Source organism: Hippichthys cyanospilos, chromosome 14, assembly GCF_059441005.1.
Source record: "Hippichthys cyanospilos isolate Australia breed blue-spotted pipefish chromosome 14, RoL_Hcya_1.0, whole genome shotgun sequence".
Classification (NCBI taxonomy): domain Eukaryota; kingdom Metazoa; phylum Chordata; class Actinopteri; order Syngnathiformes; family Syngnathidae; genus Hippichthys; species Hippichthys cyanospilos.
In genome coordinates, this window is record NC_142382.1 from 12,795,683 (window position 1) to 12,818,603 (window position 22,921).

At 40.2% G+C, this 22,921-nt stretch overlaps 1 protein-coding gene across 2 annotated transcripts in view; it reads right to left on the minus strand.

Moving 5' to 3' along the window:
• The window catches only part of LOC148413046 (uncharacterized), a 29,392-nt gene that overhangs the window by 2,075 nt on the left and 4,396 nt on the right, over positions 1-22,921 (minus strand). For both annotated transcript variants that reach the window (XM_088432560.1, XM_088432559.1), the window contains exons 2-7: positions 18,089-18,407; positions 5,231-5,371; positions 5,042-5,085; positions 4,825-4,960; positions 4,556-4,666; positions 9-3,659 (exon numbers count right to left, since the gene is read on the minus strand). In XM_088432560.1, coding sequence (XP_088288686.1) covers positions 9-3,659; positions 4,556-4,666; positions 4,825-4,960; positions 5,042-5,085; positions 5,231-5,371; positions 18,089-18,383 — 4,378 coding nt within the window. In that variant the 5' untranslated portion in view covers positions 18,384-18,407. The remainder of the gene's footprint in view (positions 1-8; positions 3,660-4,555; positions 4,667-4,824; positions 4,961-5,041; positions 5,086-5,230; positions 5,372-18,088; positions 18,408-22,921) is intronic.

Genomic DNA, 22,921 nt, shown 5'->3' on the forward strand with positions numbered 1-22,921 from the left:
TTTCTTACCCGAGATGCTCTCCGTCAGAGCTGGCTGTCCTGCAGTCTGCTCCATCCCATCACTGTTCTCCACATCTGTGGCCTTTGTCTGGGGTTTTTTTGCAACAGGTGGTGGCATCTTGACTTTCCTTGTCAACTCTACCTCCTTAATCACATTGGCAGAAATGTCTTGTGTTTTCTGGGCGGGTGTCTTGGTGTCCATCCCCACCCTCTTGCTTTTCGAGAAGATAAAGCTCGCTGTGGCGGTTGGAGACTGACCATGGTCTTTAGGGGACGTAGGTGAATGTAAACTGAGGCGAAGCGCGGAGCCGTCTTTGGACCTGGCAGCTGTCCGCAGGCGGATGGCCTCCTGTAGGTTCATGGAGGGAGGAGGTGAGGTGGTCATTGCTGGAGACTTGACGGCTGCGGGTGGAGGTGCGGGTGAAACGACAACAGGCTGTGGTTGAGGTGGAGCTGGTAGAGTGGTGAGAATGGTAGGTGGAGATGTGGATGTAGGTGAGGATATGATCAGAGATCTTCTAATGGGCTTCTGTGGGGCCTCATTATTGGGTTGGGAGAATGGGATTAGGGTGTTGGGTTTCTGGATTGTCAAAACGTCCTCAGCTTGAGCTTGCTCCTGGGCTGCTCGAGGTTCGGGGCTGCTGTTAACAGGTCGCAGCTTGACCATCTGCAGAAGGGAAGGGGTAACCACAGGGGTGGCTTCCTCTTGGATATTATCTGAAGAAGGTTCAGGGCTTTTGTTCATTATGCTTGCAGTATTTGTCTGGTGAAAAAGACCCTCAACAGGAAGAGGTGGTGGTGCAGGAATGCTTCCTGGTGGAGATGACTGCGCTTCCTCAAGGCTCTCTGGTGTCGGAGGGATGTCAACATTTGGTGGGATGGAAGTGTCATTCGGTGGTGAAATCAGCACCTCCTTAACATTGAGCTCATTGGTGTTTGGGAGTGCAATCTCAGACGAAGGGAGAAGATCTAAGGGAGGCGGAGGTGGAATACTTTGAGGAGGAGTTAGAATACCATTAAATGAAGCCATCTTTCTTTGAGATTCAGATGAGATGCTCTCTTGTTGAAGGATGACCTCTGTCTTTGATTTGAGGGATTCGCTTGGTGGAGGAGGTGGAATACTTAGTGGTGGATAAAGTTTGGAAGACAGGGTTTCATCAGCCTCTTCCGAGGCCGGGGCTGAGCCCGTCTCTGGAGGCACGAGTGGGAGCTGACTAACCTCAGTGGGAGGATCTTCCTTAACAGTGACTAAAGATGGAGGGATGTGTTTTGTAATCAGGGAAGCCAATACTTGAACCTGTGGTGCGACGGCCTCTGTAGCCAACACAGCTGGAACAACTTCTGGAGGTGGCGGAGAAATCTTTTGAGTTATTGGAGGGACTTCTTTCGGCGGAGATGAAATGACTTCTTTCGTTCTCACAGGGACGGTAGCTATAATGGGTGGAGGGGGGGCTGCATAGGCTGGTGGAGGGGGTATATTTAAAGGAGGTGCAATCCCATTTGATTTTACACAATCCTGTGTTTCAGGTTCGGCGGTCACAATAATTGTTGGAGTTGCGCAAGTGGCGATAGCAACTGTAGCAGGTGGCGGTGATGTCGGAAGGGCTGTAACTGACCCCTCTTCACTAAGTAAGGGTGGAGGCGGAAGAGGAAAATCTAACTCATCGGGCACACCGACCACTTGTGTTATTGGTGGAGGCGGTGGAGGCCAGGCTGAGTCAGGGGACGCTGCATTGTTCATCTGTATTGTCTGTTTTCCAGGGGGCTCTGGGGGGTAATGTGCAGGTGGAGGAGAAGGGGATGTGCGCGTTAATGAAACGACGTGCATGATATCCACTTTAGAAGTTATATCTGTATCTTGTGAGGGTATATTTTTGCCTACCTCGCCCTTTAACTCCAACCTTTCTTCTCTTTTCTCTACAGCTTTCACCAACATTCCATTTAATATGTCACTTACACGTACCTTCTCGTCATTTTGTTTCACTTTGCCAATTCCTTCTAAACCTACATTCGCAATCAGTCTCTCAGTGTTGTGAATGTCATTCACGTTGAAAAGTGCACTTTCTTGAACCTTCTGCATCCCAAGCGGAGTTCCATTTGTAGGATCCATGATTGGCATCAGATTTTTTAGTTTTCTTTCTCCAGTTAAACTATTCACAGAGCCCTCTGTAGATGCAGATGTACATGACCTCTGCTGTCTCCTGTCTTTTGGATTCTTTTTTATGATGGCATAGACATTGTCTGGGGCCGGGGGTCCCAGAAGCAACTCAAAGGTGCGCTTGTTGTGAGCCCAGACCTCCGGAGGAGGAGCAGGAGGTGCACGGACGTTAGGATGTGGAGGGATGTCAAAGAGTTCTCTCAAGGTCCTTACAGAGGGGGTGACACTTTCACAATCGATTCTTTCAGGATGAGACTTTGGGTCCTTTGAGGATGCAGGGTTCTCATCCGTCTCTAAATGTGTGAGGGGAGATGGAGGCGAGGCACCAGGAAATAGCCTTTGAAGTTTTGCGAGAATTCCTCTTTTGTGTTTTGGTGAGGAGACGTACGGCTCAAACTGTGGGGATGTGCAGTCTTGGCTGGAGTAGCCACTGGACGGGGACATTATTTTACTTACTTGAGTCTCCTGTGGTGGATCCCATATTTGTTGAGAAGAAGAAACAGTTTTTACCTCCTTGGCTGAGTCACTGGCCTGTGGTGGTTTTGCAATACGAAATAGCACAGAGCCTGTCGAGTCATCCAGAGAGCTGGTGTCCCCGTTGTAACCAGGGCTTTCTATGGTCCTCACAGGAGAGGTTTCAGGCTCCTCAGTTCCCCCATCTAAAGCCGATCCGCTTTGAGGAGAAGACTCCTTCGAAGTGACCACCACCTCTGCTAAATCTCGAGACCGCCGCTTCATCTTATTGTGCAGAGAATAAGAGCGGCTTGGGGGGGGCGGTGCTCTTTTGGGCTTCATAACAGACAGGCTGCGTGCAAAGGGCCCCTCCTTCTTTGCACCACGTTCCTTATTAATGAGCTTGCCATTGACTGTGATTTTCATGGAGTTGTCATCCTTGTTTTGTGCGCTCTCCTTCCTAGAGATATTACCGCTGGAAATGGTTGACGAGTCTGACACCAATGTCTCTGAGGACTCAGAGTGGCTCCAACCAGAAGCATCTGACAGGCTGTAGGGGTTGTGGTGGTAGGTTGAGCTGATTTTAGAGGCTCTGGAGGAGGTACGGGAAGGAGAAGGGCTGGACAGAAGAAGGCTGCTCTTGCTGACTGTGCGGAGGCTGTTGCGGCTTTGCCCTCGGCTGATCTCCACCACTTCAATAGATGGTGGCAACACAGCATTGGGAATGATTTTGGACATGTAAGCAGCCTGGGGGGACATTGACATGACTGGGGAGGGCATTTCTGCCTGGAGGCTGTTGGCAGTGGTCATTGAGGGAACGGCTACTGATCGAGGCCTCTGCCCATCCATCAAGTCCGGGCCCAGTCGGTGGAGCAAGGCCAGGTCATCCATTGGACCTGCGTGAATCTGCTCGACTTGGTCCTCGCTGATTGGCTGGATTACATTTTGGCCGGACTCTGATGCTCCTCCATGCTCACCATCGCTCTCGCCGTTGAAATGCTCTTCTTCATCTAACTTTGAAGACATCGTTCGACCAACTCTGTCCAGCCCTTGAGGAAAGAGAAGCTAATTAACATATATCTGGAGGAACGCGGTGCACATTTTTTTTTTCTGCATTATACATTTTTTTTATATGATGTACTTTGTTTCTAATCCAAATAGCTCGTATCAATTGTATCATAATCCATGTATTGAGGCATGTATCAAGTTGTCTTATGAGAAATGCACTCCAGATATAAATTGGTATCAGTCGATTTGATGTTGCTAATGATTTGATATTTTTTAAAATTTAATTAACTTGAATACTTTGGGCTTTGGAGATTCATGTTAGATATGAACAACATGACAAAAGCTACAGTCCACTGAATTGAAGCAAATCGAATTGTCATTAATTGGAGAGATGCATACTATGCCTGAAAAACTATGTGTCAGCTTTTCTTTGAAAAATAAAGTAAAATAAAAAAAAAGAAATGTGCTCATTTGTATGAAACAGAACTTTACCTACTAAAATTGGATGTCTGATGAAGGTAATGATAAATGTGCTAGTTTTCTTCATCGTCTTGTGTATTTTGACAGAAGAATGTCAGAGGCTTCTCATTAACATATTCGGGTTCATCAAAAACACTGTAACCCTTGTAAAGTTTATTGCACGTAAAATTTGACTTGAAATCAACTTTATTGTTATATGATTAAGAGTTTTATGATTGTGACAATTTGACAGCAAAATGCGTAATTTCTTCTTCATATTCTAAAACATATTTTTTCAGTTGGGAAAAAAAACTAAAACAAATCAGCCACTAACGTAATGAATCCGTTTAGCCTTAGGAATTCCAATATTCAGTAGATTATTCACCCATATATCTTGTTTTGAAAAACAGTAGCCAATCATCCATCCTCGGTTTCAGAAATTAGTTTCTGTGATAACTTTCAAACCAGAGATTCATACCAAGTTCTCGCTGAACATGACGAGGGATGCTCCCCACTGTCTTCCTGTGTCGCCTTCGGGTCCTGCTTTTTTCGGATTGCTTCCCCGAGTTTAAAGGTCTAAACGTTGATCCTGGTAAAACAGAGAGATAACAATAAGCTCTAGACACGATCATACAAAAACAGTGACTTAAAAACATTTATTACTGCCTCTCCATTACGATAAAATAACAGTTTTTCTTGTTGTTTTTTTACTCAGTTGAACATGACTGTGAGTTACTTCACATTTACCTTGCCTGGTGAGACCAGAGCGAGAGGATCTCATAGACAAAGACGATTGCATAGAGGCCACAGAAGATGCGTCAGGAATGGTACTGTCAGTAGTAAAGCCTCCACCCTCCCCATCTGTGTGGGCTGTCATTGTTGACTGACAGGGGTAAACACAAGAGCCGTTTACTTCCAGAAACTAGACAAGAAATAGTGACATTTAAACTGCAATGTTGCTTACAGTTGTGCTTTCATTATCTTGGAATTCCACTCCAGCATTATTATCTGCAAAAAGGGAACATTTACAGTTAATCTGCACTCTTTGCCATGTCATGATTTTCATTACACACTTAAAGCCAGAGCGTTATGGAATGTACTTGTACAGTATTGCCTCTTAGTGACTAGCTTCAAGACTGCAAGGGCTTTTTACCTTCCTGTTGCATCATTTTCAAACCTTCCAAGGCCTCACTGTGAAGGTCCTCGAGGTACTTGGGCCTGCTGGCCTCGATGAACACGTTCTCCTGGAGCAGCGGAGGAGGCGGAGTCTTATCATCATGCAGATTTAGCACAGCTTGAAAGACAAAACAAGAAAAACAAAGGGAGGTGATCAGCAAAGTACATTGTTACTCTCACAGCAGATTAGTTGGCCATATGGATCCCAAAGAGGCAATCGTGTTGATACTAGAATAGACACATTTAAGTCCAAATGCATGTTGAAAGCAAGCAGCAGAAAGAATATCACTAGCATTAATAGTGTTTCACCTCTGAATTGGATTATAGTTTGCCTTTAACAACAGCGCAAAGGAGGATTATCAAATCAAAAATCTACTTTCCTGCAATTAATGATGGGGTTTACACATTTGTCTGGAAAACACCTAATCTCACCAAGAAAGTAAAAATGGAATTGATAGTACAGTCACATTTTACTGTATTGTATATTTGTAGGAATATATTTATTTTTTCTCAGGTAATTCAGGGACAGTAGCAACACGTGACAAGAACCATGAATTCAGTCCAGTAAAAGACAGCCTGATTTGAGATACAAATGACTCAGTCACATGTGAACTTCAAACATAGCAAAAACCTGAAGAACCACTTTGAATGCCTAATGAATGTCTCACATTCTCACACTCAGATCCTTACTACTTTCCAGGTTACTGTACACAGTCTTTTTTTAATCTAATAGTGTCTCAGCCACTCAAAATAAGATCTTGCTACCCATGAGGTAGCTTCTATGTGTGGGCCACTTGCATATGGTGCAAATCTGGTGGGACCTGCAAAGACACTTTTATGTAATGTGGACAGCCGCTCTACATTTAGCCACCTACTGTACTCAATTTGCAACAGTCACTTTAAGGTCATACTGGAATTAACCTCAAAATGTCCACATGCTTAACTCTTAATTGTCAGCACTTTTCCAACAGCTTTACAACATCTCTAGAATCAACTATTAAAAGTATTATTATTATCTCATTATGTGGCATGTATACAGTACATCGGTTACAGGGGCAAACTAATGAAAGTGACTGGTGAACTGTTTTCAAGTAAGCAGTCCAGGTCACATTACATTTATCAACCAATCTGCACTATTCCACTGATAATTTCTATGTGCTGCCTCCACTTACCTTTCTTCTTGACTGTGGGAAAGCAGTAGAAAATAGTGCTGATATCATTAGTCAAAAGCACCACCATGGTTTTTTTTTTATTTTTTAGAGCTCGTCAATGATTCAAAAGTCCAACAGAACTCGGTATAAAGTGTCTTAAAACAAGGTAAAATCCACCATGTACAGTAAACGGACTGCCTGATCAAGATGAACCGATGATCTGTGTTGTTTGTGAAAGATTGTTTTGATCAGTTCCATTCAAAGTGGAGAATGTCTCAACAGCCAATACACAAATCGGAGCTCAGGCACTAATCCTGTGCAGCCTAATTCCTGCCAGGCCTCTTGCTGCCCATATGCAAACACCCTGATTGGTCGCTGCGGATCAAACTGTGGTCATACATGTAAACAACAAAGAGAGACTTGTTTTCAGGGATTCGTTTGGTAAGAGAAACTTCATCGACTCGAAACATCTCATTTCATTGTAAAAATCCGAACTTTCCAAAATATCTCTACATATTCATGTTGAGGAGTATAATTGAGCCACAAGGGGGAGCATGTAGACTGAGTAAAATAATTCCTAAAACAAGATTAAAACCATGTTTGAAAAGAGGCCTGCAGTTCCACAGCACATGGTCACACATGTGAAATGTGTTCTTGTAGTCTTGGTACAACTTTTTCAGGTTGTACAAGAGTTATGTACACAGGTGACAGTCGGGGATCGGTGAATTTGTGACTTAACTAGCTGGATGGTGATGCTGAGATTTCGCCATTAGTATGTTACTTAGTTATTTTCTGTTTACGTCTCCATCAATGCAGTGGGTATACTTCCAGATACACGCGATATGACATTTAAACAAATGCAAAATGGACGAATGAATCTGACAGAAAGCACTGAAGTAGAATTGTATTGTACTGTACTGTATGAGTTACATAGAAATAATAAGAAATGAACTAAATTGGTGACTGTTGTGGCACATATAGCATATATAGAGTCATTTGATATGGTCACATGGTGAGACAAGGCAGTGTCTAGTTACCATGGCTGAACACGCTTGACAGGAGCGGTGTGGGTGGGGTGCGACTGGCAGTTAATGAGGTGCTTCTATAACTATCACTGGTTACACTCAAATATGTGTGCATATTAATCACTGTGCTTAAAAGCACCATCTGTCCGGGGTGGATTGACAGTATTAACAAGCTGGAAGTGATTATGTATCAAATCCAGGCTGATGTTTACATCTTGGATTTCAATAAACTTACTAAATCCAGTGGACATGATCCTGCGCAACCAGTCTATTCAAGTTCCACAGCTCAGCTTCCAGAAAGGGAAAAACATTGTGTGACACAAAATCAGCTTATGGAAATATGATTACACTCTAGAGTCATACTGTAAATAACAATTCTCTTTATACTGGATTTAGAAAAGCACAAAAGATTGCCAGAAATAGATTGGTGCATTACTCTAGAACAGTGGTTCTCAACCTTTTTTTCAGTAATGAACCCACTGTGAATTATGTTTTCAGCCAAGTACCCCTTAAACACCTTTTTTTTTCCACTCAATCTATTAAATTTATTGTTGGACAGGAGGTCAAATTAAAAAGTCCCTAAACTCCCTCTGTCAGATTAAAACATTACAAGGGGTGTTAGGCCAGCACAATAAGGACAGTGACACCTTAACGACTTTTTAAAACTACTGTTGACAGGTGGGGATTACATTTGTTGCTGTTTCACAGGGGGTGAATCACGAGAGAATCCTCTGAACGCAACAGCGGTGGGAAACATTAATGACTGAATGTGCCACTGACTGTATTAACAATTTGCAGTCACAACATTAGATACGCCAGTACTAGCCCATTATGATGGAATATACGAGTTCCAATAAAATAGCAACAGGTCAGTTATTGCTGTTACTACTGTGCGTGAATGCAGAATGTGTCATGCAAAATTGCTGGACATACGTAGGGTGTATAAAAAGTTTAAAGCGACAGAAAAACTAAAAGGGATAGCAGAGTTTTGATCTTATTTTTTATTTAACATGGTCCCCATCAAGGGCTGAAGAGTTGCTCCAACAGAACTCTTTGGGACATGCATAAACACTTCTTATACACAAGGCTTAAATTTTTTCATCCACCCCTCATATAGTAGTTCCAGCTGTGGTGAGACATTAGGGACAGCAACACATTCTCTTATGGTCCAAACACATTTAGTGTTGGCTGATATTTAGAATATGATTTCAAATATTTGCTCTATGAAACTGAATTAATACAGTCACAAACGTCTATTTTCCTCAGTTCATAATATCTTAGTTCACTGCTTTTTATATACACCTTGAACACCTTTGCTCTATGTGTTGCCAATGTTGATGACAAATCGTGCCAGGCCATGGCCTACGTACATCAGCGGTGTCCAAACTGGGTCCTTCAGGTCAGGTATCCTGAAAATTTTACAGGTTTCTTCCCCTGATATACCAGATTCAAATGATCAGCTCATCAAGCTCAGAAGAAGCCTGATAACAAACCTGAGCCTTTAAATCAGATGTAACAGGGAAATAAACCTGGAAAACATGCAGGATCGAGTTTGGACAACCCTGGCCTACATTTTCATTGCGCTCATAATAGCCATGTCAAATGGGCAAAAGCAGTGACTGTCGAGTGTGAGTCCAAGTCTACCTATTCACACAAGTCACGTTCCAAGACTTAAGGACTTCTTTGCACAAAATATAATCAAACACTCTTTGATAGGCATTAGCCATCAGCAAGGATCCAGATTTCAGTAAAAGCGATGCAGGAGAATGTAAGCTATTTAGGCCTGCTAGTGCATGTTTAAGTGCAGCTTTACAGACTTTTACTGTACGGTATTACAAGCAATAAAATTGGATTTGAAGTTAGAATACTGTGCAATAATAGAGTGAGTTGAGAGACAAGTTTAAGAAAGACTGAGTCATTGGAATATCAGAAGTGTGAGCTTATCGCTGTGGGTTCCTGACCTTGAAAGAACAGTGTGTGCTAAGGGAGGAAACAACCAGTACCTTTGTTTTTCGGAAACCTTCTGTTACTAGAGTGCCAAGTTATCGTCCATTCTAGAGCTTTGCAGGTTTCGACAAATCTAAATGAATATTTTGGAATCAGTGACAGTACTTTTTATTTTCAAATAAAGAGCAAATTAATTGGAACATGAAAGACCTTATTGCTAAACTGTGTTATAGTGTCACCTTTACTCACGGTCGTATGGCTTCATTTTATTAAGTATTACATAGATGCACTTTGTGGCAGGTGAGCCAGAAATCAAACAGATAATATGACTGTACATGAGCGATCTTCTGGAGTTGCTGAATAAAATAAGCCTAGAAATACCACTAAAAATGTAGTTTGAAAGTTTATTAAATCAGACGTGGATGGCACAACACATCGTTTTCAGTCTTTTTGTTGTCCATCCAGAAATGCTTTTGCACTGGCTGAAAAAAAAACAAAAAACACTCCACATGGCATATATCCTTGAAAAAACAGTTGAGAACCGCTGCTCTCGTCCATACTATGATTCCAAATTTAAAGTATTTTGTCTTTTTGTTCCAGTCATTCAACTGACCCATAAAACACACACACTTATCAGTCTTTATGTGTACTTCCTACACTGCACCGACAAACATGTTTTCTTGACAATAGATACTGTAACATAGCTTGCAAATGAGCAACGCGTGATGTCATCAGCTGACGCCGGCTAGCCGTCCTTTTAGCTAACACAGGACAACTTACACTGGAAGATAACAGTAAAAATACTGTATAACAACAGAGTGAAAGGAACTTTATAAATCTTGTTTACTCATGCGATCAAAACGATTATCTAAGCCATTTGGGTGCGGTCACTCTCGAGAAACCAAAATCAAATCCCCATAAATATCTGCAAAAACTTGTTGTCACGCGTGGTACCATTTACTATGAAGCCGTGGCGCTAAAGAGTCTATTATTACATCAGCAACACCACAACACACACATTGCAAGCCAACTGGTGAGAAAATATTTGTGCGCCTGACTTGAACCTCTACTCCGAGAACGCCTCCCTGAAGCGAATGCATACTAAAAATGTTTTCGATCACTTTCCATAATGAAAGAAGTTAGTAAGTCAAACCAGTTTGTCTGTCTGTCTTTATTATTATGTCATCATCACAGGGACAACAATGACAGGACATTTTGTGAACCACGCATAATCTGACGAAGAGAAAGGGTAATATTAAAGGCTTAGGAAGTAGAAAGCATTACATTGGAACAGATAATTTCCGTAAAGGCTTATTTTTACGTTATATACCAGTTTTCATTGAGGCTTGAGAAAACAAATGATTGCGGTACATAAATTCTGCCTGGCAACAAATGACTGAGCATTAGCAAATTAACATAGGTTTGGATTGCCGCCACATGGCGAACTCGGGTTACGACCCCAACCGCGGTACGGAATAATCTCATAAAGCGAGGGCTCACTGTATTTGGTCCGACACTAAATGGAGTAATATTTACTCAGAATATTTCATTCTCTTCCTAGTGCAAATTTCTCTGTATAGACTCTGTTTAGACTGGGACCAAATATACTGTTGGTTTTTTTTGTAGTAAAATGTACTCTGTGTCTGGAATTTACTGAGTATTTCAGTGCTCGTGTTGTTACCAACCATAAAATGTACAATGGATTAACAAGATGTAAAATCAATATAAGTGATGTGAACATTGATTTGGTTAATATTGTAAACCATTGCTGATGTATATGTATAACAGCTTTGTCTTATAGTTTGGAGAATGAGGGGTATGATATTTATAAGTTCTTTGAACTTGAACCTACTTCTTTTGAGTATTAATTGAAAGTTTGCTTTTGCAATTTCTTTATTTTGTTAACTTGATGCTCAAAATAAATAAAAACTTATTTAGCCATTTTCAGAAGTAATACATGAATATTTTGTATGGTTAAATGTATGACAAAATTATTTTTCATGTACAATTAACATCTTTAAAAAATATACATTTTTAAATTAGCAGTCGACTGAAAAATGACATTACATGAGCTCAGGTAACAATCAATCACAGTTTTCTGGTTTTGGTCATGTGAGACTTGCAAGCTGAGCAATGATTGGTTGTTACCTGAGCCCTGAGCACATGCGATGTGAAGTAACAATTGTAAATGGAAAACATCTTTGTTGAATTAAATGAATGAATGAACGAATTCACTGTGCACAAAATATAAACTTTATTACGGCTGATAATGGCTAAATACTTTAGGTTCATTCTACTGTATTATCTATGCAAGTGATAGTGCTCCACCAATCTTTTGGCCATCAAAACCAAAAAACTTCACCCAAAATTTGCTCCTTGGTGGTTTTTGGTGAACAAATTGGACAGATTGCATAATAAATCCTCAACAACTGTATCTGCTTGCTTGTGTGGCTGTTTCTTTCACTTCCCCAAAGAAAAACACCGTTGTTTCATTTCCTTGTCGGCCATCTCACAGCTTGAAAATATTTCCACACAAAAGGTGACGCTGGAGCTGAGGAACCTGTATTTGCAACAGTAGTAACAACATCACACCTTTGCAAAGCCTGGGCATCTATGGCAAGCCACACAATCACACAAAGGTTTCTTAAATCCTCCCGCTTAAATCCTTTGCGGAATCTTAGAAGGAGCCTTTGGAGAAAAGAGGTGACACGCTTATATCTGGAGAGAAGTGTACGACCCCAACTATCATCCACTCACCTCATTCGAACCATGTTTGGACTGATTTGATGTCGAAAGACCTCTTAGGTCCATTTGACTAGTGCATTCCCAATCGCTACACTTCCCCACCTCTGACACACTTAGAAGAGGAAAGCAAGCACGCACAGCATGTGTCACACAATGACTGTAAGAAAGAATTTCATTGCTAGTCATTCATAATGGGCACCATTCATAATATAAATACTGTAGACATAATGACAGGAAGGAAGATTTTTTTTTAAAAGGTCGCAGCAAGCTTGGTCATGTAAGAATGAATTATTCGTGCAAACAGTATACATATGCAGCTCCGTTTTTCACTTATCCATGAATAACTACCACTGTACATAAGAGAAATAACAAAACTAGAAATAATCGCCTTTCAAAAAAGTTCCAAGCACGCTTTGTCACACACGAGTGCATTCCACATATGCAATATACAACTAAGCCAGTGATGTTACTGTTCTTCTTAATTGTTCATGAAACTGCAACCTTGCATAAATTGAGAAATTAGATTCAGAAGTACATAATTCAAGGTGAAATACATAAGTTGTTCAAGTTCTAACATTAAGCCTTATATTTATGAACCATGTTGTGGTGGCCCAGACAAAACTGGCACTGGTCAATTATACAGTATAAATTTCAATGTTTGGTTCATAATTACCTGTACTTTTAACCCTATTTAAGATGTTAAGAAAGTATAAATACTTTCTAGTTAGTTTTTATTGCAGTTAAAACCTAAATCAAAATTCAACATTTGAAATTTTTTTCCTGCATATTTTGTAGCACTGTCAAGATATTGAAAGAAATTGAGAGATTAATTCCTTTGATCGATCATTAATTAATCTCCTTTAATCACACTTAAACATTTATGAGAAAACTTCACATATTCAATTCATCATATGTATTTATCTAAATTGTAGTGGCTGGATTAGGCCAACCTAGACACAGAGTGGCCCTGGGCCATCCGGCCACTGTTCATGTAGAACCTTGTTGTTTATCAAAGACAACAATGCAAAACAGACTAAAAGAAAAAAAAAGATAAAAACAGAAGGCCAGAGGTTATCATCCCTATCCAGCCACTGTGCTGGTCAAATTCCACCAGCCTCGTTTACAAAAAATACATTCCTAAAAAAGGTAAAGGGTCAGGCAAACTTTGGATTCATCATTTAGATCAGGGGTCACAAACCCGTGACACCAAGTGCTACCAGAAGAATAACAACTCACAGACGACTACTTGTTCGGAATAACTTTCTAAAAGTATTTGATACATTTGTGCAATTGTATATCAAATGTATGTGTAATTTGAAATCAGCCAGGATTCACACTCAACCATGTGTTCAAAAGTCTCTGGGTATTCGCAAATCTTATTTTGCTCTTTTGCTGTAATTGGAACATAAAGACTGTAACCAAAGTGATTCTCAGGTGTTGATATACTGTAGTTGCAACATTGCAATCCTTAGTGGGTGCCAGTTTTTCAAAGAGGAGGAATAGTGAGAGGTCAGGAAAAACAAAACCTCTTGTTCCTCCGTCAATGTAACAGTCCTGGCATAGCTTTTTAATGAACTGGCCCAGTGCCAGGCATTGAGTGACCAGGAGGCCCCTTTCTGGCATCAGTTCTCATCATCATCACAAGCTCATGTGGAGGGATCTAATTCTCTGAGCCAGTGAGCTACACTTGTAATGTGTCCTCTTCCTGGAGGTTGTAACTCACAGAAAACACATGCAAAGAGGTTTGCTGTGCTTGTTGCCGTTAGTGACCATTTGTACACAAACTGCTCATTGCCAGGCACTGCACCATTCCAAAGAAGAATAACAGTGCGATGATCATAAATGAAACTTATAGTCACAGAAAAAGTTTGGGTTGCTCAGTACCTTATCAGCAATACAGTCAAATAGTTACACAAATTAATGTTACTAAGTACATTACATGAATGGCAAGCCCAAAAAATAATCAAATAGCTTGGCCACAAACAACACATTTTATCTTTCTATAGTTTGTAGGGGTTTAAAAAAAAAAATCAGAAAATCGTTCAACTTTAAAATGTCCCAACCTTGAATAGTTCCAAATCTCATGTGTGAAATGTATTGGATAATTTTTAATTGGAAGGATGCACACTCCTAGTAGTTTTTAATGTTTTGCAGTTGGGTTAAGTTTTATTAGACAGCCGTTTACTTCTATAACAGTTAAGAAAAATTGTGATTAAGAGATCTAAAAAAAAGAAAAGAAAGATTAATTAAAATCTGCAATTAATTGATTTAATTAATCTCAAATAAATCTCACAATTCTGAGAAAATTCCTCAATTAGATTATTTTTATTATTTAGATACATTGTTTTCACGTGGCAGATCAAAACATTGTTTGACAACAACAAAAAAGTGCATTCAGTCTTTTATTTTCGTTAACAGATGTTGTAATAGCCAAATAATTAGAAAATCACATTGAAAAAGACATTGTCCATCCTATCCATCACAGACTTGCTCAAAATGTGGGGTGTTCAAGTTTAGTTTGGCAAAGTCCTTTGCATGAGACACATTTGTTGCTCACATTAGCTGTGACTGCGGTTGCAGCTGGGGTTTTGCATTTATGTACAAAGCTAAACTTGAGCTGCTACAAAAGCGAGCTCCTTTATGCAAGGGAACGTATATGACAATAATTGTTGTCAGAGGCATTTTTTAATGTTAAATTTACCATTCATTGGGCCGACAACAATCACATGCTCTTCCATTTTCATGTCTTCCTAATTCTCCTGAACTTGTCCTTCCATCCACAACAAGAAGTCATGCCAAACACAATGACAGCCAATCAGTGTTCACTTCAGGGTGTGATCGGCCTATTGACCTTTGTTTCGCACCCCCCGACAACGCAAGCTCAAGAGGCCCGATTTATAAAAATGTTTCTCATCAGCACAAGAAAAGCATAAAGTTAGAGATTAAAAATTAGATTAATGCGGTTTGAAAAAAAGCATAACTAATTAATGGATTGCAATTAATCTGTTAATCTGACACCTCTACAAATAAATATACTGGGTTTTATAAGGGCAGCAGTTTGACCCCAGAGCACGGTTTTGATATATTATATCCATCCATCTTCTATGGCCACTTATCCTTACTTGTTGATGCTGGAGCCTATCCCAGCAGTCATCACCCACTCTGACCTGGTTGCCAGCCAATCGCAGGGGCACACACAAAGACAAACAACCATTCACACTCACAAGCACAAAGGACAATTCAAAGAGAGGAAGCCGGAGTTGACATAGGAAACCCCTGCCGGCACGGGGAGAATGTGCAAACTCCACATGGAATTGAACCTGGGACCTCTGAACGGTGAGGTGGATGTGCTAACCACTCCTCCACCATGTCACCCTACACATTATATACTATACCAACATTAAGAACAACTTAATCACAGAATAGATTGTTTGACTTTGGAGAGTCAGCCGTGTGTATATTTAAAGCATATTGCACAAACCGTAAGTCCCCTCAGGTAATCAACTTAGCCATAAAAGTGCAAACTGAGACCAACTCTGCATGCTTCATTTATTTTACAGGATACATTTTGGCAGTATGTCTCAATGTTAAATGTGGAAAATGCGCAGACGCGAATAAACATGGCCCTGCTCGGGTAGTTCACATACAAGCTGTCCTAGCCAAACTATATCTCCTTATCTCTAGCATAGTTTACTTTCTCTTACAAAACTCTGCGCTTTTTGTCTCAGTCATAATGAATCACATGGTGCACTATGTACAGCCAAACTTGCGAAACAAGGTGTCTGCACTCATCAGACACTTTTTTACGTACGCGTTCTACACTCTAACAAGAACTAAAAACAACAACTCCAATCAAAAACCTTTCCAAAGATGACTCTCAGCAAATAAAAACCATGTTACATAACATGTAATGATAATAATGTTATGAGCAGCCAATCTAATATAAACAAGCCATTTATCCAAGGTTTTCATTTTTGATTAAAGTAGTTTTGTCTGAACATGTGTTCTCATTTAACAGTTGTAGTGAAACATGTGTGAGCTGACACTATTTTGGGTTTTGTGGAAATCCCCCGACACCTGCCCCACTCAAGCTTTGGGTCTACACTTGGAGTAGCAGTGAGCATAAAATGTGGTTTCTCCCTTGTCTGGAAAGTAAGAGTGCTTGCTGGCGGGGCACCGTGGCTAAAATTGTCCAAAACAAGCATTAGGTTTGTGTTTTTAGAAGAAAAGCCTCATTTGCAAAAAAAACTTTTTGTTCCGATTTTACCGGTGACAAAGACGTTTGAGTAATCATCATGATGAATTTGGTAAAGACAAAAGTATGCAATTTTGCAATTGACAAAACTAAAAAGAACGCTGTGTTCACAGCTTGTTGCGCAGAGTGCAAAGAGAAAACTGGTTTGGAGGTGTGTAGCAGGCTTGTGCAAGCTCAGACAAGATCTCCTGAGCACACCTCTGGGAAAAGTCACTTTTGCAGGTGAGTGTGAAAACTTTTTTTTTTTTTTTTGCCATTCAAAGCGTATGTGTTTAAACCGGCTTCATACGGCTGTGTGAGTGTGACCTAACGTCTGCAAAAGCCCTTATTCACAGAGTCTGAGTGCAGCACTTGGTGTTGTAATACGAGGACCAAGTAAGTCAGTGATTGTATCACAGAATGGGACAGACAACAGCAAAGAAAGCAAACCTAAAAGGTCAGCGGGTGAGTAGGAAGCCAGTCTGTTCAAACAGCCCTCCAGCGAACAAACACATATGCCCCTGAGCCAAGCGAGCTATTCCACTGGTTTCCATTAACCTATCAGGAATGGTATGACACCAACATGTTTAGAGATGCAACATATCAATTAATTTCCATCCTTATGATATTGTTTTGTGTTAAAACAAAATTTGAATCAATTTATATTTATGCATAAGCACTGTTTCCCTATTTGACACAAAACAAAGTCATTTGACTTTACCCGTTGTGATGCTTTCAATGCGTTTTGCCTCCCTTAGACCATCAGGCACCTTTTGAACGATGCATAATTGAGGTCTGTGTCATCGGCTCATGACCGAATAATCAGCCCATTTTCAAATGTGCCAAAAAGAGCATCCCGCATTGTACTTTATCCAAAAGGCGCTGAACATAAAAACAACAAAAATGGCTGACTTTAATAGAACAACATTGGATAAATCTCTCTGTATTCTCTGCTAACTAACCCACCGGAACCCTAATTCTTCCATATATAAGTTATTGATCTGCGGTTTGGTGTACAAGACATCATAGAACTGCAAAGGACAAAACTGCATTCAATGCTAATCATTTGCTATCTTGACATTTTCAGAAGTTATTAATTGTATGGGAAGTGGGCTAAATCTATGTTAGTGTGCACATATATCTACACTAAGTTACTATGTATGTATGCAATACACAAGTGAATATACTGTATTTTCTATGCATATGTGTGTAGGTTTATCACACAAACACTGATATAAAGAAGACAACAGTAATATTTAATTGTAAGGTGGCTAATAAATATTCATTTAGAATGGGTGGGATTAAAATGAACTTCTTCAAATTTCTTGTAGGTGAAATTACCATTCTGTTTCTTGCAGTGTTGTTTTGACTGTTCATTTTATGCTATCGTCATTTTCTTTTTTCTTGCTTGTTAATGACTGTTGTGTATGGTCTACATCATTTGCTTGTTCAGAACAAACCTGTGAAATCCGAAAATAATTCGGCAGCCGAAAAAGTGTAGGCACCCCAGCTTTACATAGCACCAGACACTTTTTTTAAACTATTATCTTTCATTGCTTGTATATACTGCTTTAGAGGTCGACCAGCATCTAAGATGGAATCGAGATGTATTTCAGATGTTGCATTTCAACGTGATCTTCCAGTATGAAAGTAAAATACACAAGAAAGAGCACAAAACATGCTGCTGCGAGAGTAGCAACATGAGAATTATAAAGGGTGCAAAGGGTTCTTACCATGACTGTTTCCTTGGGTCTGAGTCTGTCTTCCTGACTTGTGTCCTCCCTTGTTCCCGCTGAGATGCGCAGCCACGTGTCCGTCCAAAGCCAAGTCCAATGCGGGACCGAGACCTGGGTTCTGCCCATTAGCGTTGAGATCCTTCCTCTTCTTGCCCTTCAGCCAGCCCAAGGCCCGGCCCAGGGAGTGACTGCGCTTTTTCCTCCCCTTTTTATGCTGCTTCTCATGGGCGAAGATCTCAACCACATCGTGGGGAATCAGATCCCCAAAGCCCAGCGAGTCACGGTTGGACATCCCGCCACTTGCTGGATTGGAGCCCTGGAACAGACACACACACAGAAGGAATGGTTTCATCAACATTGCTTGTGTTGTTCTTCAATGTCCGGTTGTTACGTTTCAAAACTTTATGGGGATACACCACAAAAGGAGCTCGTGACAGTGACAAATTCGTAACGATAAACAAATTTGAAGTCTCGGGTCCATTTGTGTTCATCTGTGTGCTGCAATTGTGCTAGTCTGTGGGCACAACTCACTGAGCTGGCCACATGGCAGCAAAACTCAGTCCCCTCTCCAGCCTCTAAACCAAACTTCACAGTTCTGCAAAGAAAGGCCTGGCACCGCTCCCTTCATTCCACAACACGGAGTCATAACTCACAAAGCCGCACCCCACAGCGCACACACAACTACCCTATACGCAGGCACAACTCACAACTCACAACTCAGGCAGAACACACTGCGAAGCTTAAAGCAAGGAAATAAACAATCCCTGTTGTCCGTCAATGCTCATATCAGAGACGTTTTCAATCATGTCTGTTCTTTCATCTTTCTCCGTGAGCTCATCACCCTCCCCCTTCCTCCCTCCTTCACCTTGCTAAACTACTACTCCTCCTGGGAATCTACAGCAGTCACTAGGCGTCTTCCAGCAGCATACTTTATGGGATATTTATCAGCCACTCGCAGGATAAAAGCAAGAATGTGCTTCCACTATATGGCAGTAAGATCAAGTAAATAAGCAAAAAAGATAGACCCAATGAAAGTTGGGTATGAAAGAATCATGAATCTGGCTTGATTTGTCGAGATCAATTGCTCAGTCGTTGTTGGCTCGCAGTCAAGCATGTGCCCCCCCCTCCCAAAAAAAAAAAAAAATCTGCAGCATACTTTACAGTGTAACGGAGGGAATGCTCATGTCCTTTAGCATGAATCACACTGAACGGAAACATGTCTAAATAAACTCTGGTTGTCAAAGCAGACAAGCAGGAAAATAAGGAACATTTTGGCCAAATTAATGTTTTAGCTATCACATCTTGCCAAAGTCAGTGTGGGAATTTGTGGGAACATGGGAGAGGGAATGTGCCTTTAAATGCCATAAAAGTTAAATGTGGATCTGGTCTTTTGGTAATGGGCTAAGCCACTTAAAATATATGCACACAGCAATGCTTGCAGATAGTTAGTTGGGGTTTAAACATGTCTTATTTTCTATCATATGGCTGAGCTAAACTTGGCTGGAGCGTATAGTTTGAGTGTGTCATAGAGAAAGGCCTTAAAAAGACAATGCGTACATCTTTATGAGACAAAATTACCAGGTTGTCTTCACTGCAATGATCCATGTGTTTCTGCTACTCTAAATTACAGTCATTTACAATGACTAAGACCTGTCCCTGTGTATTGGCTCAAAAAAAAAAAAAAAAAGACTCCTCTCTATGGAGACAGGGACTGGTTCCTTTGTTTACAGCCCAGGAGTCGTTGTGAGCTCCACAAACTCCCTGATTATTGTCTCCAGAGAAGTTCCTCAGTAGTAGGATGTGGCAGGAGGACCACCCAGTGACTTACTCTGCAGTCTGCTCTCAAGAAGTTGACTCACGCTACTATTTCCACGGTTACACTTAAAAGCCTCCAAGTATTAGCCTTGCAAACACATTTAAACAAGAAACACACTAAGGATAAAAATGTCAAACCCACCAAATTGATGAGATCCTTTTATTGTACACTTAGCGGAGAGGTTTACACAAGCAAGCCAGGCAAAATGTTAAAAAGAGAGAATCATTTACAAGCACCCCCTGCCCAACATTACAACTACAGATTTTGTCACTCCGCCACAGTACAATAATATGTATGTATCATACTTTATTCCTCCTTTACTTAACACAAACACAACCTGTTGTTCTTCTATTCCTTCTCGAATCCTATCGTGTTCCAAACATGCCATTCACTTATCCTTCACGATGGTCTTAGGTTTTCACCCTGGATGCCAGAACTAGTGCAAAGCAGTGGCATTGCACAGAAGATGTAAAAAGGCTACATGTTTCTGTTCAAATTCCAGGTTATTGTGATATTAAAAATATATATTAAAAAAAAACACAGCAATGTGACCTTACAAATCAACTGGTTTAAGTCTCTGAGAGAAGTAAACATATACAAGAGAAAAAAAATGTGGTTGCAAACCCTCTTGTAACTGCAGATGTGGTTGTGTTCAGAACTAACTAACCCGATTTAAACTCTAATTAAATGGGAGCACATACAGTATCTGCCACAATTTAAATTGCCTCTGATAACCCCAAACAAATTTCAGCTGTTTCAGAAAACCAGTAAAACTGGTGTATTTTGTAGCACTTTCCAGTGGAAGCCAAAAGGTTTTGTACTGTTCATTATTCTCTCCACTGTGACTAAAGCTGTTTTGATCTTTGGTTATTTTTTTGTCCAAATGTCCAAATGCAAGCCTTGAGATTTTATATATATATATATATATATATATATATATATATATATATATATATATATATATATATATATATATATATGTACGTTAAGTTTATGTTGATGACATTTTAACAGTTATTATAATTACAAGGTGTGATTAGGTGCATGAATGGTTGTTTGTCTCTGTGTGCCCTGCAATTGGTTGGCATTTCTCCCCCGCCTAGTGCCCAAAGTCAGCTGGAAAAGGCACTAGCATGCTTGCGACCTTGAGAGAGTAAGCGGCTCTAGAGAATGGATGGATATATACATATATCTATATATAAAAATATACAGTGTATACATATAGATATATAGCCCAAGTAAACAAGAATTCAGAACCGTTTACATACTATCGTGAAATAAACTGTGAAAGGACTTTCACAGTTTCCAATATAATATATTGGAAACTGGTAGATGTTGTCTGTCGAGTTACGCATAACGAAGCTTGAGGACATGCATTCCAAAGCAAAGCAGTGTCTACTTTGCTTTTATGAACGGAGGTGAGCGTAGGAAAAGAAACAGGAAGTCATGGTAGCTGCTTTACCTGAATCAAAGTATAGAAGGAACATATTGGGGAGATTAACCCTAATCTGGAGGGAACAAATCTGGTTTTCAAGACAAATTTTGTGGTTTGCTGAAGAAGAACGATAAGGGAGGATCTATTTTTTTGTTCAACGTCCTAAAAGGACACATGAAGGGTAAACTTTAATTAGACTTCTTCTAAATTTGAGAGCAATTATTTTTATAAGTGGGATTTTAGCAATAACATTTCAACCACAACTGTACTAAATTTTAATAATGAGTCAAGTTGAAGAAAGAAACAAAATAGCTTCAAATGGACCTACTATGTGATCTATTTAAGGACGTATATAAAAGGCATTTGGGTGGGCATCAACTTCAAGGCCATGTTTACGTGTCCCCCACCTACTGCCTGAAGCCAGCTGGGATCGGCACCAGCAAGCCTGCAACCCTTTAGAGGATAAGTGGCTCTAGAAAAATGGATGGATGGATGGATGGATGGATTGATGGATGGATGGATGGAATACTTATTAAAACTGAACTGTTCTGACAAGCCATGAAGTCATTTTACAATTAAGACTTCAAAGTAAAATTCTGTAACAATACTTAAACACATTCAGAATTGTTCCACAATTGTTCCACAATTGTACAAACCTGGTCTTGACCACCAATCCATTCTGCTCAGTCCTAAATTAGGTAAAAATGCCTTTGATTTCAAGATGACACCAAACCATTAAAAGTGTTCTTGCGACAGACGGATATTGAGAACCTTCCTATTTCATCAATGGAATAATCCACAACTAAAAAAAACATGGCAGTGCCCATCTGTTTATAGAACAAACTGATTTTCTTTTGCTTTAGCCCAGTATACAATTTGTGTTTCCAATGAGAGACAGTGTATTCATGTATAAAGTTGATATAGTGTCACTAAAACAACAAACCTAAGACTTCTGTCCGGTACTGTATATTAAACCACTCAATATACTGACAAATAATGGTGTCATGTTTGACAAAGGTGGCTGATGTTGCTTTACACACTTGATTTAAAAAAATAAAATAAAATAAGCCTGTTGTCTGGAAATGCACATAATACTGTATGGTGATTTCTAAAAATCAGCAATAATTGAACATGTTTTTAATATACCATTTTCAAAAAAATACCTATTGACAAACAAACGTCTAGATAAACTTTGGTAAACATAAATAATGCAAGGTCCATTTTGGGAGTGAGGCTGGCAGACTGATCAGTGTGGATAAAGCACTGCCAAGAGGGCGTGGAAGAACATAGAGGCAGGCAGCCACCTTTGTTTGGACTAGAACAAGCTCAGTTTAACCACGTGGACATTTGCATCTACATACTGGGATGTTAGCAGCATAGCACATGCTGCGCTCCGTGGATGAAAACTGAACTAATGACAAAGACATGAATGGTTCAAATCTTGGGAAGTTAATAACTAAGACCAGCAAATTTAGAGTGAACTACCTAGCTCATGTGGAATACTTATTCAAGAGTTCAAACCGCACTATAACAAGAATCTAACAACATCGAATAGGTAGGCAAGTTATAAGGTCCAAGA